General features: G+C 43.8%; 1 protein-coding gene across 6 annotated transcripts; it reads left to right on the plus strand.

The window, feature by feature from the left end:
• Positions 1-129: 129 nt before the first annotated feature.
• fcsk (fucose kinase) lies at positions 130-12,801 on the plus strand. Of its 6 annotated transcripts, none has more exons than XM_018752715.2 (25): positions 135-155; positions 1,344-1,456; positions 1,831-1,945; positions 2,414-2,565; positions 2,637-2,687; positions 2,858-2,983; positions 3,142-3,214; positions 3,314-3,411; positions 3,586-3,666; positions 4,253-4,372; positions 4,898-5,069; positions 5,163-5,269; positions 5,371-5,472; positions 5,680-5,853; positions 6,088-6,161; positions 6,351-6,715; positions 6,867-7,083; positions 7,169-7,335; positions 7,683-7,910; positions 8,013-8,156; positions 9,258-9,377; positions 11,145-11,332; positions 11,474-11,573; positions 11,667-11,890; positions 12,002-12,801. In XM_018752715.2, the coding sequence occupies exons 2-25, from the start codon at positions 1,424-1,426 to the stop codon at positions 12,095-12,097; spliced, it is 3,327 nt and encodes a 1,108-aa protein (XP_018608231.2). In that variant the 5' UTR covers positions 135-155; positions 1,344-1,423; the 3' UTR covers positions 12,098-12,801. The 6 variants fall into 6 exon arrangements, with proteins under 6 accessions (XP_018608234.2, XP_018608231.2, XP_018608233.2 ...); XM_018752717.2 differs by having other exon boundaries at positions 140-155; positions 1,344-1,399; XM_018752718.2 differs by lacking the exon at positions 1,344-1,456 and having other exon boundaries at positions 130-155.
• Positions 12,802-13,506: the final 705 nt, after the last annotated feature.

A 13,506-nucleotide genomic window follows, 5' to 3' on the forward strand; every position in this document is an offset into this window, starting at 1 on the left:
AAACAATACATTAGGCTTCAGATTTTAAAATACTGTACGTGAAACGGCAATAGAGAATTCACAAGAGTGAAAAATAACCCTAACTGACTACAACTCCCAAGAATCCAAGCGCCAGGCGCGCGTTCGTGCTAAGCCCGGAAGTGTGTTGAGTCGAGGTACGTGGTATAAAGGAAAGTCACGAAAATAAATATTTGTTAATGTATTTTAAACGCCTATGCTTAAACAAATCAGACCCAGAACAGACGTACAGGAGCAGTCATTAGTGCTTTGTCACGTTTGTGATTTTGGAACAATAAGCATTCACTCTTTGCTAAATGCACCTTTTTTTAACGTGTAGCCGAAGACCGCGTCGTCGGTTCGTGACAGTGACGGTGACAGTTGACGTGATTTTTTGGTGTGGCAAAACAAAGGGTATCTGTATTGTCTTTTCCGATCACTTAGTTATTGCATATGCTATACCACTCATAAATTTAATATTGCTCTCAGGCTGTCTTATAACAAAAGCATCATTTGGCAGAATGTTTAAATGACTTACTTTGGGTGGTAACGCCCAACTTGCAACGACCAATCATTGCGGAGTGACGCCATGACGTTGTAAGCACGTATTGTACGTCGTATACGCGTATCCGAGGCGCGAATTCGATGTGTTTCAACTAATTTTTCCATACTCGTTGGTCGTCGGCCTCCTCGTATCTATTTTGTTATTACCCCGTACAATAAAAGCAGAAGAAGTGTACAGTTCCGGCATTCTTAAAGTTTTTTTGAATTTTTAAACTCATTTGTTCCGATTTTCTTCTGTATTAATAGTATTAATTTTTTTGCCATGCGATAGACTGGTGTCCCACCCAGGGTGTACTTGACCTCACAGCCTGTGCTTCAGGGACTGGCTCTGCACCACCATGGCCCTACTTACAGCGTAATGATGGAGACTGTACAATGATTAGTGCTTAAGAGAGTGCAGGCCTTGGATAGTGGCCACATGACAACCTTAGATACTGTAATTAACATGAGGCCAGACTGTTATGCTTCATCAAGTGAAGTGGCAAGAGCAAACTTTGCAAAATCAGACTGCTAATTAGAGCCATTAAAAAAACATACACAGCTGTATAAATGAGCCAAACATTTTAAGTTGCCCAGTACTGAGAGCGAACGCTGTAAGTTGCTTTGCAGAAACAGATGCAGTACTCGATGAATCCTGCTTAGCGAGAAAGCCAAGACTGAGTGTTTACAGAGTGTCTTATGAAGAGGCTGGTCTTTGGCAGGTGTCTGAAGGTGGAGAGGCTGGGAGCCCATCCCACAGTTTAGATGACAGAATGAGTATGAGGATGAATGATCTTTTCTAGGGCGTTTGGAAAGAGGAGACACTCTGCGGCAGCATGCCACCACAGGCAGAACAGAGGTTTGTGGGAGAAAGTAGGAAGAGATGAGCAATGAGGTGTGGAGCCATATCTCTAGGGTAGGGCCAGTGTCTTGGATCATGTAATGGATTATAGGGGCAGTACGAAACAAGTTCTGTGACAAGAGCAGAAGAGACACCCTGTGTGTTTTGAAAATATTACATTTTAAGACTGTCAAGATCCATGCTGAAAATACAAAATATTTCAGCAGCACTATTTTTGCAACGGTCAAATTGCTGAGAGTTAAAAAGGCACAGATTCTCTGTTGCAATGACTTGGGTAGTTATAGGTTAAATATGTTAATGCATGTGTTTTTTTAATGCCGTATCTTGGAACTAAAATGTAGTACAGTCCAAAGTATCTTAATGTTTTGCGTAGTTTTTCACCACTTTTTTTTTATACATATTTTTTCCAAACCCCATTTTTCCGAAAGACTATAGATGTTAATGAACCTCTAGCCAAAAACATGTCTCACCATGGGCCGGTCAGCTGGACCGTGGTCGTCTTAACATGTCAACACAAGGACAGCGTGTATGCCTTTCAGAAAGGTGAGCAACAAGCATGTCTATCAGTACAAATGCTGTTGAGTGTTATTGATATAGGTCTTCTCAAATGGCACTGGAAATATCTGTGGGTGACGACCACGTCTTCCTGTTTCCTACTTGTTGCCACCTCAAATGTATTAATATTAGTTCCAGGAAGGTTGGTAGGAAGGAATGTATCCTTTTAAGAAGCCATATTCTGTCCTTCAAAGAAAGTTTTGTATGGCTTTTTCATATTGTGATTTATTGCGTAAAAGAGTAAATAGGAGCTCTATAATCCCAGTCCCAACAATGTGAGGAAATATTGTATGCAGTATCTTCTAAAATAAGTGAAGGTAAATAAAGCAATGTATATGTGACTTCAGTGACATGGTTACATAGGAGTGTTTTGTGATGTGTCATTTGAAGTGGTCTTACTTCCTGTTCCTAAATTGAACACCTACCTTTCAATGATGTCTTGTTCTTGTCTCAAAGAGCTCAAACTACGACAGCAACGTGGATACCTTCCGCAGGAGGCACTATTGCTCACTGTTTCAGACCCCCAGGAGCGCCTGGGCAGTGGCGGTGCAACTCTCAATGCGTTGCTCGTGGCTGCTGAGCACCTCAGCGCCAGGGCTGGACATACTGTAAGTTGCAATGGCATGCTCTGTGCGTGCGTGAGGGTGTTTTTCTGTATGACCAACTGGTCTTTTCTCAGGTTGTGACTGCAGATGTGCTGGATGATGCTCACATCCTTATTCTCCACACGGTGAGTGTTTAAGGCAAACCGGGAGAATTACTGCTGAGATATGGGATTGAGAAGTAGTAGATGGAGGACAGGCAATAAGAGGGAACAGGGGAACCACATGGGGCTGAAAGAGATGACAGGAAGGTTCAGAATGTTTGCCGTCTGGGATGAGTTCCTCTTGCTCTCCTCAGGGGCGGGACTTCCCCTGGGACAGCTGCAGTAGGGCTTTCTGCTGGCTGCCAGTGCACAGGCCTCAAGATCTGGTGGAGCAACCTATCTGCTGCCTGGACCTGCTGCTGGACTGCCTCACACACCAGGTGGGGAATGAATGCGCAGTGCTGGGATCATGTGCAAGCTTTTCTCACAAACACCAGAAAATATGCATTTATGTGTAGGACTTCCTGCACCCTCCTTTGCATGCTCACACTAACCAAGGTCCAATGTTATAATGCTTATCTTGTTTGTATTGCTTTAGATCTGCCCCGGGTCTCCAGCAGGCGTATGGGTGTGCAGCACGGACATGATCCTAACCCTGCCCACAGCCCCTGGTATGATGGGGAAGCCCTGCCCAGATCTCACACCACCCTGCTGACTTATCCATGATGTAATTTCCTATACAAGCTGTGTGTCTCTTCTTCTTCTTTCAGTGATGTCATGGGACAGCTTTTCAGGCGTTCGGGTTGTGTCACTTCCCAGTGATGTCTCCTATGCCACCAGACACGGGGTCTATCTCACTGATGAACAGGTACACAGTGAAAACCATGAGCTCACAGTTATCTTCTTACATTTGATTAATGGAATGTAACTATTTTACAAATCTTATGCAGACTCACTGTAGTAACACCAAAAAATAGTGTACACATCATATTAACTAAGGAATTGGGTCACATCTTTGCATTTCACTGTCTCTCCTTTTTAGGACAGAGTGCGTGACATCATCTACAGGGGATCAGAGGATAGGATCCGACAAGCCCAATGCCCGGATGGAAAAGTCCCTCTGGTGTGTCCTTTCACCTATGTTCTGCCTTTTAGAATATGTAATATACATTGGCTCCTGAACTTATAAATAAAATTGGGACTAGAAGTTGCTTGGTAAATCGAATTGTTTGTGAATCCCAAGTCAATTTTACCACAAAGTTACAGCTGAAAGAAGTATAATAATACAGACATTGCTCTGTTTATTTGCTGATTAGGTTCTGTAAAAACCTTAAAGGTCTAATATATTAAAAATATTGTGTAAGACTCAGCTTTTTAATTAACTTTGTTGAACTTTGTTAACATTAAAACTAATACAAAACTTCTGAAAAACCTCAGTTAATCCTAACAATTCCTTTCATAAACATGTGCAACTGTCATCAGCTTCTGGCCGCTTTCAACTTTCCTTCCTTTCCTTACCTACACAATCAGAAAGTTAATAATTGGCATTTCCTGAGTTTATTTACCAGTAAGAATCTATAAAAGTCTCAGATAAGCCTATAATACTTTGAATAACTAATAGTAATAAGAAATGCTTTGACTTTTTAGTTTTTTTCCACTTCATGCTATATTAAAATTAAAGCTCTCACTGGGGTCTGTTATGTCTACAGGTTTCAGGGCCGGTGTTCTTCTGCAGACAGGCCTCTGAGCGTCTGCTGCAGACCCATGTGACCCCCCCACTGGATGGCTGCACCTACATGGGCATGGACTCTGGGGCTCCCTCCCTGCAGGTCATCTTTCCCACATCATGTCTGTCTGAGTCCCATGTTGTTCTTCATATTTTTTAGTCTCCATAAAACCTGTTTTGAATAGACTGGCTGTCTTTTTGAAACTGAATGGTTCAGTTCTGTTCCATTTCATTTCTGTAGCACACAACAAGATGCCTCTAAGCTTTAAAGGAAATGGGGCATTGTGCATAAGGAATCATGTAACATGTCATTTTAAAGATCCACAATAATTGTGGCAAAATGCAGAAAGTGGCTGAAGAGATTAAACAAAAGTCAAGTTGTTATAGCAGACAAGGTCTGGAGGTACATGACCAGTTGGCTGTCTGCTCCTTCTGGGCACAGTAACAGATATGGAAAGTGTTGGTATTGTGTAAGGAGTTTATGGAGCAGTTATTTGGCTGACCGGTTGCCCAAATGACTGATAACATGTTAGCTGATAACATTCATTGAGTAAAGCTGCACTTATACCCTCCTGATGCATTGTATGATTTTTTTTTTTTTTTTTTTTTTTCCTTTTCTTTTCTTTAGCTGTCCCTGTTTCTGGACATTCTGCTCTGTCTGTGTTTGGATGTGACTGAGGCCCAGTTTGTGGATGAGGAGAGGCAGGGCTGCGCTTCTGCTGTTGGGCTGCAGGGGGCAATGGTGAGGAGCGCTAGAGCACTGCTGTGGAAGATGCTCCGTGGAACGCCTCTCTCAATGGGTACCACTCATTATACTAAGAGCAATGATGCGCCCGTACCTCGGATGCTTTTGGCATTCATGTCAATTTACCACATCAAATGCGTGTTTGCAGTCTATGTTCCAGATGGCCAGTATGATTACATGACCATGTCAGGGGATGAACACGTTAAACGCATTACAGAGAAGGGGATAGAAAGAGAAACTCTTTCTCACATTCAGGTCAGGGTCATCCTGTGATGATATGATGACATTTTGAGATAAAAATCTCCCTTACTAGAGGCTGAAATATCAATTCCTGTTGTACATTTAATTTTCTACAGAACCTGCAATGTGTGAGTGAGTACAGCAGAGTGATAAACAGTATGTTGGAGGGGGACGTCAAAGTTTCTGTGGGAGCAGTTGTCCAGCACTGCCATCTGCAGGTTCGAATGAAAGGAAATGGGGATGAGTATCACTCAAAGTGTAGACCTACAGTACAGTCATATTTCTGAAATGAATCTCTATAAACCCTGTATTTCCCACTGATTTTTTGTTTTAATATGTGTAGATGTTTTAAAAAAATGTATAAGTTAATAGTCACTGGCACCATGACAAATATTTTGAAAATGTGTTACCCACCTTAATTCCAGGGTCCAATGGTGGTACCATTGGGTTGTCTGCTATCAGGGCTGGACCTCACAACTTCAAACAGCCCCCTGTGGCTGACACTGCCCAGTGACATCATCATCCAGAGACACCATGTGCAACTGGGAGAACTGAAACTAATAGTTTTCACTGTGCTGGGGAGGCATGATGATCTGGAGGTAAAATTTTATGGGCATCATTACATCTCCCACCTTCACTGTGTTGTCGGCTACCTACAGCTTCTGCGCTGTGAATTGATTGTAACACCTTGCATCACACGTCTGGTATTTCTTCTTTTTCATGTGAAAGACATCTTCCCATCATTCACCTCAGCCTATGGTTACAGGCCCATGACAGTTACCCATGATTTGTCTGAATTCTCTTCCTGTCCCTGTGTGCTCCTGTCTCTACAGGTTTCCTGTGACCATACTGCTACCACATTCCTGAACCAGAAATGGACCAATTTCTATCACTGCACAGGAATACAGTAGGTCTCAATTATGTTAACATATCCCCTAGAACTGCCATTGGCTCATAATAGTTGTGTTTAGAGAAGGGGCGCAGTTAAGCAGTGTAAAGAAGGAATTAAAATTATTAAAATTTTATCACTGAACTGTGTGCATGCATAAATGATAGTGGTTAGGAAGTGTCCATTTTTCCTCTCTCTCTTTCCCAGACCAGCAGATCTTTGGGGAGCTGTGGACGAGAGTGCAGGGCCCCGATGTCTCCTGGATGCCCGCCTTTTCCCTGTGTACCTACCCAGCAAGGGGGCAGTGGGGTTGGAAGGGGTAGAATGGCTGTTGGGTGGAACAGGTAGTGTGAAGCAGTGGAGGGAAGCATGGAGGCTCTCTCTCAGAGAGGTGCTGTTGTGCATGGACCAGCAAGGGGAGCTCTGCTGGAGGGACAACCTCTTCCTACAAGCAGCACAGAGAAGAGCCGTGGACGCACTGAAGGCCCGAACGGATCGCAGCCTTCTGCCGAGCATCAGGGCAGCTGTCCTGGTGGGTCGGCAGGAGGAGCTCTTGGAAACATTGGACTCGGGTGAGACGAGGATACTCAAGTGGTGCTGACTCATCATGTCATAAACTGTGGTGCTAGATGACTTACTTTAAACGGGCTCCTTTATTGTTGTACGTTCCTGTGCAAACTGTGCCGATTATAACAGCTTTACTGTTTGTCTTTTTTTTGTCAGTCGCTGCAGGGAGCACTAAAGACCTCGGGATAGCTGCACGCTGCCTAGCATGCGTGGCGGATGTGCTCGGCTGTATGGCAGGAGAAGGTAAAGGGGGACTACGAAGTGGGCCAGCAGCAAATCCTTCTTGGGCCCCTGCTTTTGCACTTTTGGAGAGAGGTGACCTGTCCAGGGGAGTTAAAGCTCTGGCAGCTGAACGAAAGAACTGGCTGAGCAGGTGAGAAACAGAGAGTGTGTACAGGAAATATCTAAGTCCTGGAACTGGAACAAACCCGAAGCGTGTTCTTGGCTTCCGTTGTCAGGCCTGACTTGCTGGTTCGGGCTGCAAGACATTACGAAGGGGCGGGGCAGATACTCCTGCGGCAGGCAGTGATGTCAGCACAACACTTTGTTGCCATTGGCCAGGGCAACGTGCCCCCCATTGGGGAGTGGCAGGAGGTTGAATGCCCTGCCAGACTGGACCTCTCAGGTCATTATTGCTTGATCATGTTTTGTGATTTGTATATAGTCTGTTGTAGCACTGGCACTCAGTGTCTATAAATATTATAATTTGCCACAAGGACTTGAACGTTACTTTGTGGTCCATTTTAATAACAATTTGTACAATGGATTCAGCAGAGAATATGGACTTCTCTACTCTTAAAATTTTACTTAAAAGTGTTTCTAAACTTAAAAATTTCAAAACTTTAAAGCAAGTATATTTTATATAACAAATTGTGACAGAATTTGGTATCATATGAGTAATGCAGAAAATTGCTTGTTATACCTTCAGTTTGGCTTGGTGTCGTTGTGAGCTCATTGTCTCTGTTTGTGTAGGTGGCTGGAGCGACACCCCTCCTATCGCTTTTGAAAGAGGGGGTGCCGTGGTGAACGTGGCTGTGAAGGTTGATGGGCGGCGTCCGATTGGAGCCAAAGTACGTCGCATCAGAGAGCCTCGCCTGCTGCTGATCAGCACGAGTGGAGCCCCAGACTGTCAGGTTACCACAGAGACAGTGTGTGACACATTGCAGGACCTGGAGGACCACTGTCAGCCCCACGCACCTGGTGAGGTGCTCCTATACGCAGTCGGCTGTGATGTTCCTGTCTGTGAGCGTGTGGCATGGCAGATGATCATGTGATCCTCATGTTTTTATGTCTTTCCCGCAGGTGCTCTACTGAAGGCAGTGTGTGTCTGCAGTGACCTGGTCACAGTCTACTCCCAGCAACCCCTGCAAGAACAGATGTTGCAGCGCTGGGGGGGTGGATTGGAGTTGCGCAGTTGGTCACTCTTGCCCCATGGCTCCGGACTGGGTGAGAGAGAGAGAGAGAGAGAGAGAGACTGACTGGTGGAAGGAGGTAGAAATGCGTGAGACAGGAAGAAAAGATGTTGAAGGAGTTTTGGGCCGAAGATACTGTTGTGCTTAGAACTGTTGCCTTGCAAAGGACCTATGTTTGAATCCCCACTCCTACAGTACCTGTGATGAAATAAATTGTGAGAATTGATAAAAATATACTGATACAAAATAGTCCTGCTTGGGGTGCCTTGCGCCAGACTGGCGCGCCGTCCCGTCCTGGGTGTGTCTCCTCTCCCTTCAGCCTTGTGCCCTGTATTGCCGGGTTAGGCTTCGGCTCGCTGCGATCCTGCTTGGGACAAGCGGTTTTGGACTGTGTGTGTGATGCAAAAATACATTGATACCGTAGAAACTGTCCAGCTTTGTAATGAATGAATGAATGAATGAGCTTTATTGCCAAGTATGTTTACACATACAAGGAATTCGTCTTGGTGACTGAAATTTCCACAGCACAGACAGAATGACAGTGACAAGACACAGATAATAAAAGTAGAGTGGGCTAATTAAAGGTAAAAAAAAATATAGAGAGTATAAAGTACACAATATACAAAATAGACACTAGACATATGTTTGTACAGGTATGTTATATACAATGCAAGGGAAAGTAAATAAGAAATATGATGTGAAAAATAAATATAAGTATAAATAGTGTTGTTCATTGCACCAGTTTACTCCCTAGGGGGCATTTAGCTGTTCATGAGGTAGATGGCCTGAGGAAAGAAACTTTTCCTGTGCCTAGACTGTCCTGGTGCTTAGTGCTCTGTAGCGCCGGCCAGACGGCAAAAGTTCAAAGAGGAAGTGGCCTGGGTGCGAAGGGTCTAGGATGATTTTGCCAGCCCTTTTTCTCACTCTGGACGAGTACAATTCTTGGAGAGTGGGGGGCGGGGCATGTGTTGAATGTTGAAAGTCCGTTTGGATAAAGGCACCAGCAAATCAAATAAATGTAAAAGTTGTGGCAGTAAGAAGCAAACTTTCAGTATGGTTGTCATTTTTACTGACTTAGTTTGACTTAACTTTAATCTCCTAAGTGCCACTGCACTGTTTTTCCCCCATCCTTCAGGTACCAGTAGTATCCTGGCCGGGGTGGCACTAGCTGCCGTTTACAGGTGTACAGGACGCACATTCGACACAGATTCTCTGATTCATGCCGTGCTGCACCTGGAACAAGTGCTCACCACAGGTGAGATGTCGGGATGCTCAACTGGTATGGCCCCAGCAGCATTAACTTTGTGTGTTCATATAGAAGGAATAAGCAGGTTATTCTGGAACAGGAGAACATTCTGGTTGGGGAGAAAATGGAATAAGTGAAAAGTTATTTTGAAAAAGCTTTACATTTTAAAATGCCCATCTTTTGTTCTTTGGTAGGATCTTGGGCTGTATACTTGAGGGCAGAAGCATGTTGTGCCCTAATGCTAATGCTTAGTTCTAATGCCAGTACTTGTCAGCATTTCCTCTTAATGTCCATTTGTATTGATATTCCAGAAATACTGCTGTTATGCATTTACATTTTTGTTTATGAAAGGTAAAGCATGGAGTTTCTCAGTTCTGGCTCCGTTGTGATGGACCGACCTCCCCCTCTCACTCAGAACTGCTGAAACTCTCCACATTTAAAAAGGATATAAAAATCCACCCACTTCCAGACTCACTTCGCCCATGATCTCTTAAGCTCGTGTAAAGTGTAAATGTTCATGCACCGTAACTTTATGATCATGCCCAGATAAGCCTTTACACAGCTTCTACTCCTGTATTATATGTAAATGTTTATGTATATCAAAAAAAAAATTGTCGGAAGCTGATCGGAATCATCTATTGAGTTTTATGCAGCTACTCCTGTGATGAAAATCTATGCATATAGTGGAAGGAAACCACTTAAGAATCATACACCTGCAGCTATGTCTCTTTCTACTAATGTAATGCACAAATTGTATTTTCTGAGATGTACATCGCTTTGGAGAAAAGCATCTGCTAAATGAATAAATGTAAATGTAAATGTTTATTCATTTAGCAGATGCTTTTCTCCAAAGCGATGTACATCTCATATAAAATATGCGTGCATTACATTAGCAGAGAGACTTGCACATTCATGATTCTAAAATACTGTTATTTTCCACCATTTGAACCAAAATACATCACATGAGTAGCTGCATAAAAGTTTGTCTGAATATCAACAATTCCTAATCACATTCCTAATAATTTTTTTTAAAACAAATACATTACATTAGAGGGGGTGCGGTGGCGCAGTGGGTTGGACCGCAGTCCTGCTCTCCGGTGGGTCTGGGGTTCGAGTCCCGCTTGGGGTGCCTTGCGACGGACTGGCGTCCCGTCCTGGGTGTGTCCCCTCCCCCTCCAGCCTTCCGCCCTGTGTTACCGGGTTGGCTCCGGTTCCCCGTGACCCCGTATGGGACAAGCGGTTCTGAAAAATGAAATGAACATTACATTAGAGGAGTAGCTGTGTGAAGGTTTATCTGTTATTCAAGTTATGATCTTAAAGTTATAGAGCATGAACATTTACACGTTACAGAACTTAAGAGATCATGGGAGAAGTGAGGCAGAAGAGGTGAGTTTTAAGACTCTTTTTTGAATGTAGACAGGAATTCAGCAGTTTTCAATGAGAAGAGGAGGTTGTTCCACCATATAGGAGCCAAAACTGAAAGCCTTTGTGATTTTGCTGTTGGACCCTTTGTGTGTGGGACCACCAAGCGGACAGAGGTGGAAGAGTGTAGCGGCCTGGTTGTGGTGTAGCGGATGATAAGGTGTTGTAGATATCTGGGAGCAGTTCCATTTATGCTTTTGTATGCCATAACCAGTCTTGAATTTCATCCAGATTTAATTTTAATTTAATTTAATTTTATACCCAACCAATAAATATATGTAGTCGCCACACTTATTCCAAAGAATTAGCTGAATTTCATTTCCCTCTTGTTTTGTCTCCTCCTTTCTGTATCAGGTGGGGGGTGGCAGGACCAGGTTGGGGGCCTGGTGGGAGGAGTCAAATTTGCCCGATCGAGCAATTGCCTCCCCCTCAGGGTGCAGGTGGAGCAGCTGAATCTCCCCGAAGACTTCCTGCAGTCCTTGCAACAGCACCTCCTGCTAGTCTACACAGGCAAGACGCGCCTGGCTCGCAACCTGCTTCAGGCGAGTCCTTCCCACCGTTAGCCTCTCTTCCGCTGTTTTCAAACCAAGCATTTTCATCTGTCTTTCTGCTGAGAGGTTCTGTGATGTGCTGTAATTCCTTTGGTTGCATGATAACAAATGGTGTGAACATGCATTATGCAGGATGTAGTGCGGAGTTGGTACGGACGCCTGCCCTCCATTGTGGAGAACATTGATGAGCTGGTGAGCAATGCGGAGGAATGTGGCCGGGCGTGTATCGATGGTGAGAAAGGCGGCAAAGAAACAACAGATTGTTAGATCTTTTCTCCATGAATAGTGGATTACCTCTACCCCATTTTCCCGTTTCACCCTGCAGGGTCTCTCTCTAGGCTGGGACTCTGCCTTGACCATTACTGGCAGCAGAAGAAGGTGATGGCACCGGGGTGCGAGCCGGCAGCTGTCCGCGCTATGATGGATGCTCTACGGCCTCTGGTCCTGGGCCAGAGCTTGGCAGGAGCAGGAGGCGGGGGCTTCCTCTTTATGCTGACCCGTGAGCCTCTGCAGGAGAAGACTGTGAAGAGTGTGCTAGGCAGAATACAGGTGCCCAGTGCGGGGGATCGGGAGATGCACTAGTCACATAGGGCTTGGCCCCCATACCTTCTTGCAGTCTGTTCACAAACAGAGAGACATCACTATGTTTCTGCTCTTCAGGGCTTGGGGGATTTCAGCGTTCACTCTGTAGAGGTGGACATGCAAGGAATCTCGTTCCAACGGCCTTCTGAGACCCATCAGAAAGACATTGTGTGACAGAAAGTGACAGATTCATGGCACCGACTTGCCGGGATCTTGAATGCACAGACGGCTGAGTATGGTCTTCTCCACTGCTCATTCTAGGTATGTTCTGTTTCAGTGTAAGTTAGATGAGGTCAGAATAATGAATGTAAGTAATACCATATGAATCGTCAACCTTCCGTTCAGATCCCTTTAATGTGTATTGGGGCATTGTGTAGAATAATCAGCTGTGCGAATTTTAAGTGTAAGGTGCACTTAATTAATAATGGCCTTTCTGGGTGTTCATGACGGTTCGTGTTATTAAAAAAAGTTAATGCAGTTACACAGTTTACCTGAAGTTCAACTTGTGGAATGCATATATCTGGATGCTTAAAGATCTATTTTTATATTAATTTATTTCTGTATGTTTTCTGTTGTAGAACACAGATAAGTCAGTTATTACTAAGACTGGAGTGCAAAATGTTTTTGATATACTATGACACTATACATTTGTGATTTGTGATGCTCCTGTAAACTGTCTCTTGTTTAAAATGAAAAATGTGTAGGAATGAAAATTTTCAAAAACACTTCAGGCATACTGTATATATTTTTAGCATTAACTGTTGACACTACTACTTTGGACATCTCTTCCCAACCCAAAGTATCGACTTTGAATGCCTTTACCACTGTTGGTGGTGTCCATACAGTAAGTTACACATTTTTAAAAGCACTTCTGTTATTTGGTTTGTGTTTTTTTTTTTTCTTTTTTTTAATTTTAAAAAACATTTTAAAATGTTTTAAATGTTTTTTGAACCACTTGTGTTATTTCCGTCATTTACTGACACAATTACTAAGTGGACATAGAAACAAATACAACATTATTGTAAACAACCAATGCTCTTTTTCTTGACTTAATAAGACCATTTAAAATTTTTAGAATAGCACTCACTGTTAGAGGACAGTTTCACAGAACAGTAATTTCTGTCTCTGGTGAGATTGTTGAGATTGATTAAGCTACATTTGTCATAACCGGTAGTCAGATCTGTGTGGATTCTTAATCTTGTTGTGAACTGCGGTGACGATTTCACGTTTATCTGAATGCAGCTGTGACTGAATGTGGGCTTGTGTTTGAGCACACAAACGTCTCTGACATCAGTACGTTTCCTCTTCATTTTCACAACCACGCTTGTTCACGTCACCATGAGACCTGGGAGACGGGGGGGAGGTATACTCTAAGGAAATGAGGTCTCCTAGCTTTGTATGTCACGGGTGGGAAATTTTCTCAGTGAAAAGCCACACAGTGGTGTTGGCACTATCACCTTGTGGTACCGTCAGCTAACCCCCTCAAGTGGATTGCTGTGTTGTCAGAATTACCATCAGTGCCAAGTTTACAGGGTAAATAGGTGTGAGGTTTCTCTGGTAAGACAGGAGGCTCGAAGACAGGA

Source organism: Scleropages formosus, chromosome 11 (assembly GCF_900964775.1).
Source record: "Scleropages formosus chromosome 11, fSclFor1.1, whole genome shotgun sequence".
Taxonomy (NCBI): Eukaryota; Metazoa; Chordata; class Actinopteri; order Osteoglossiformes; family Osteoglossidae; genus Scleropages; species Scleropages formosus.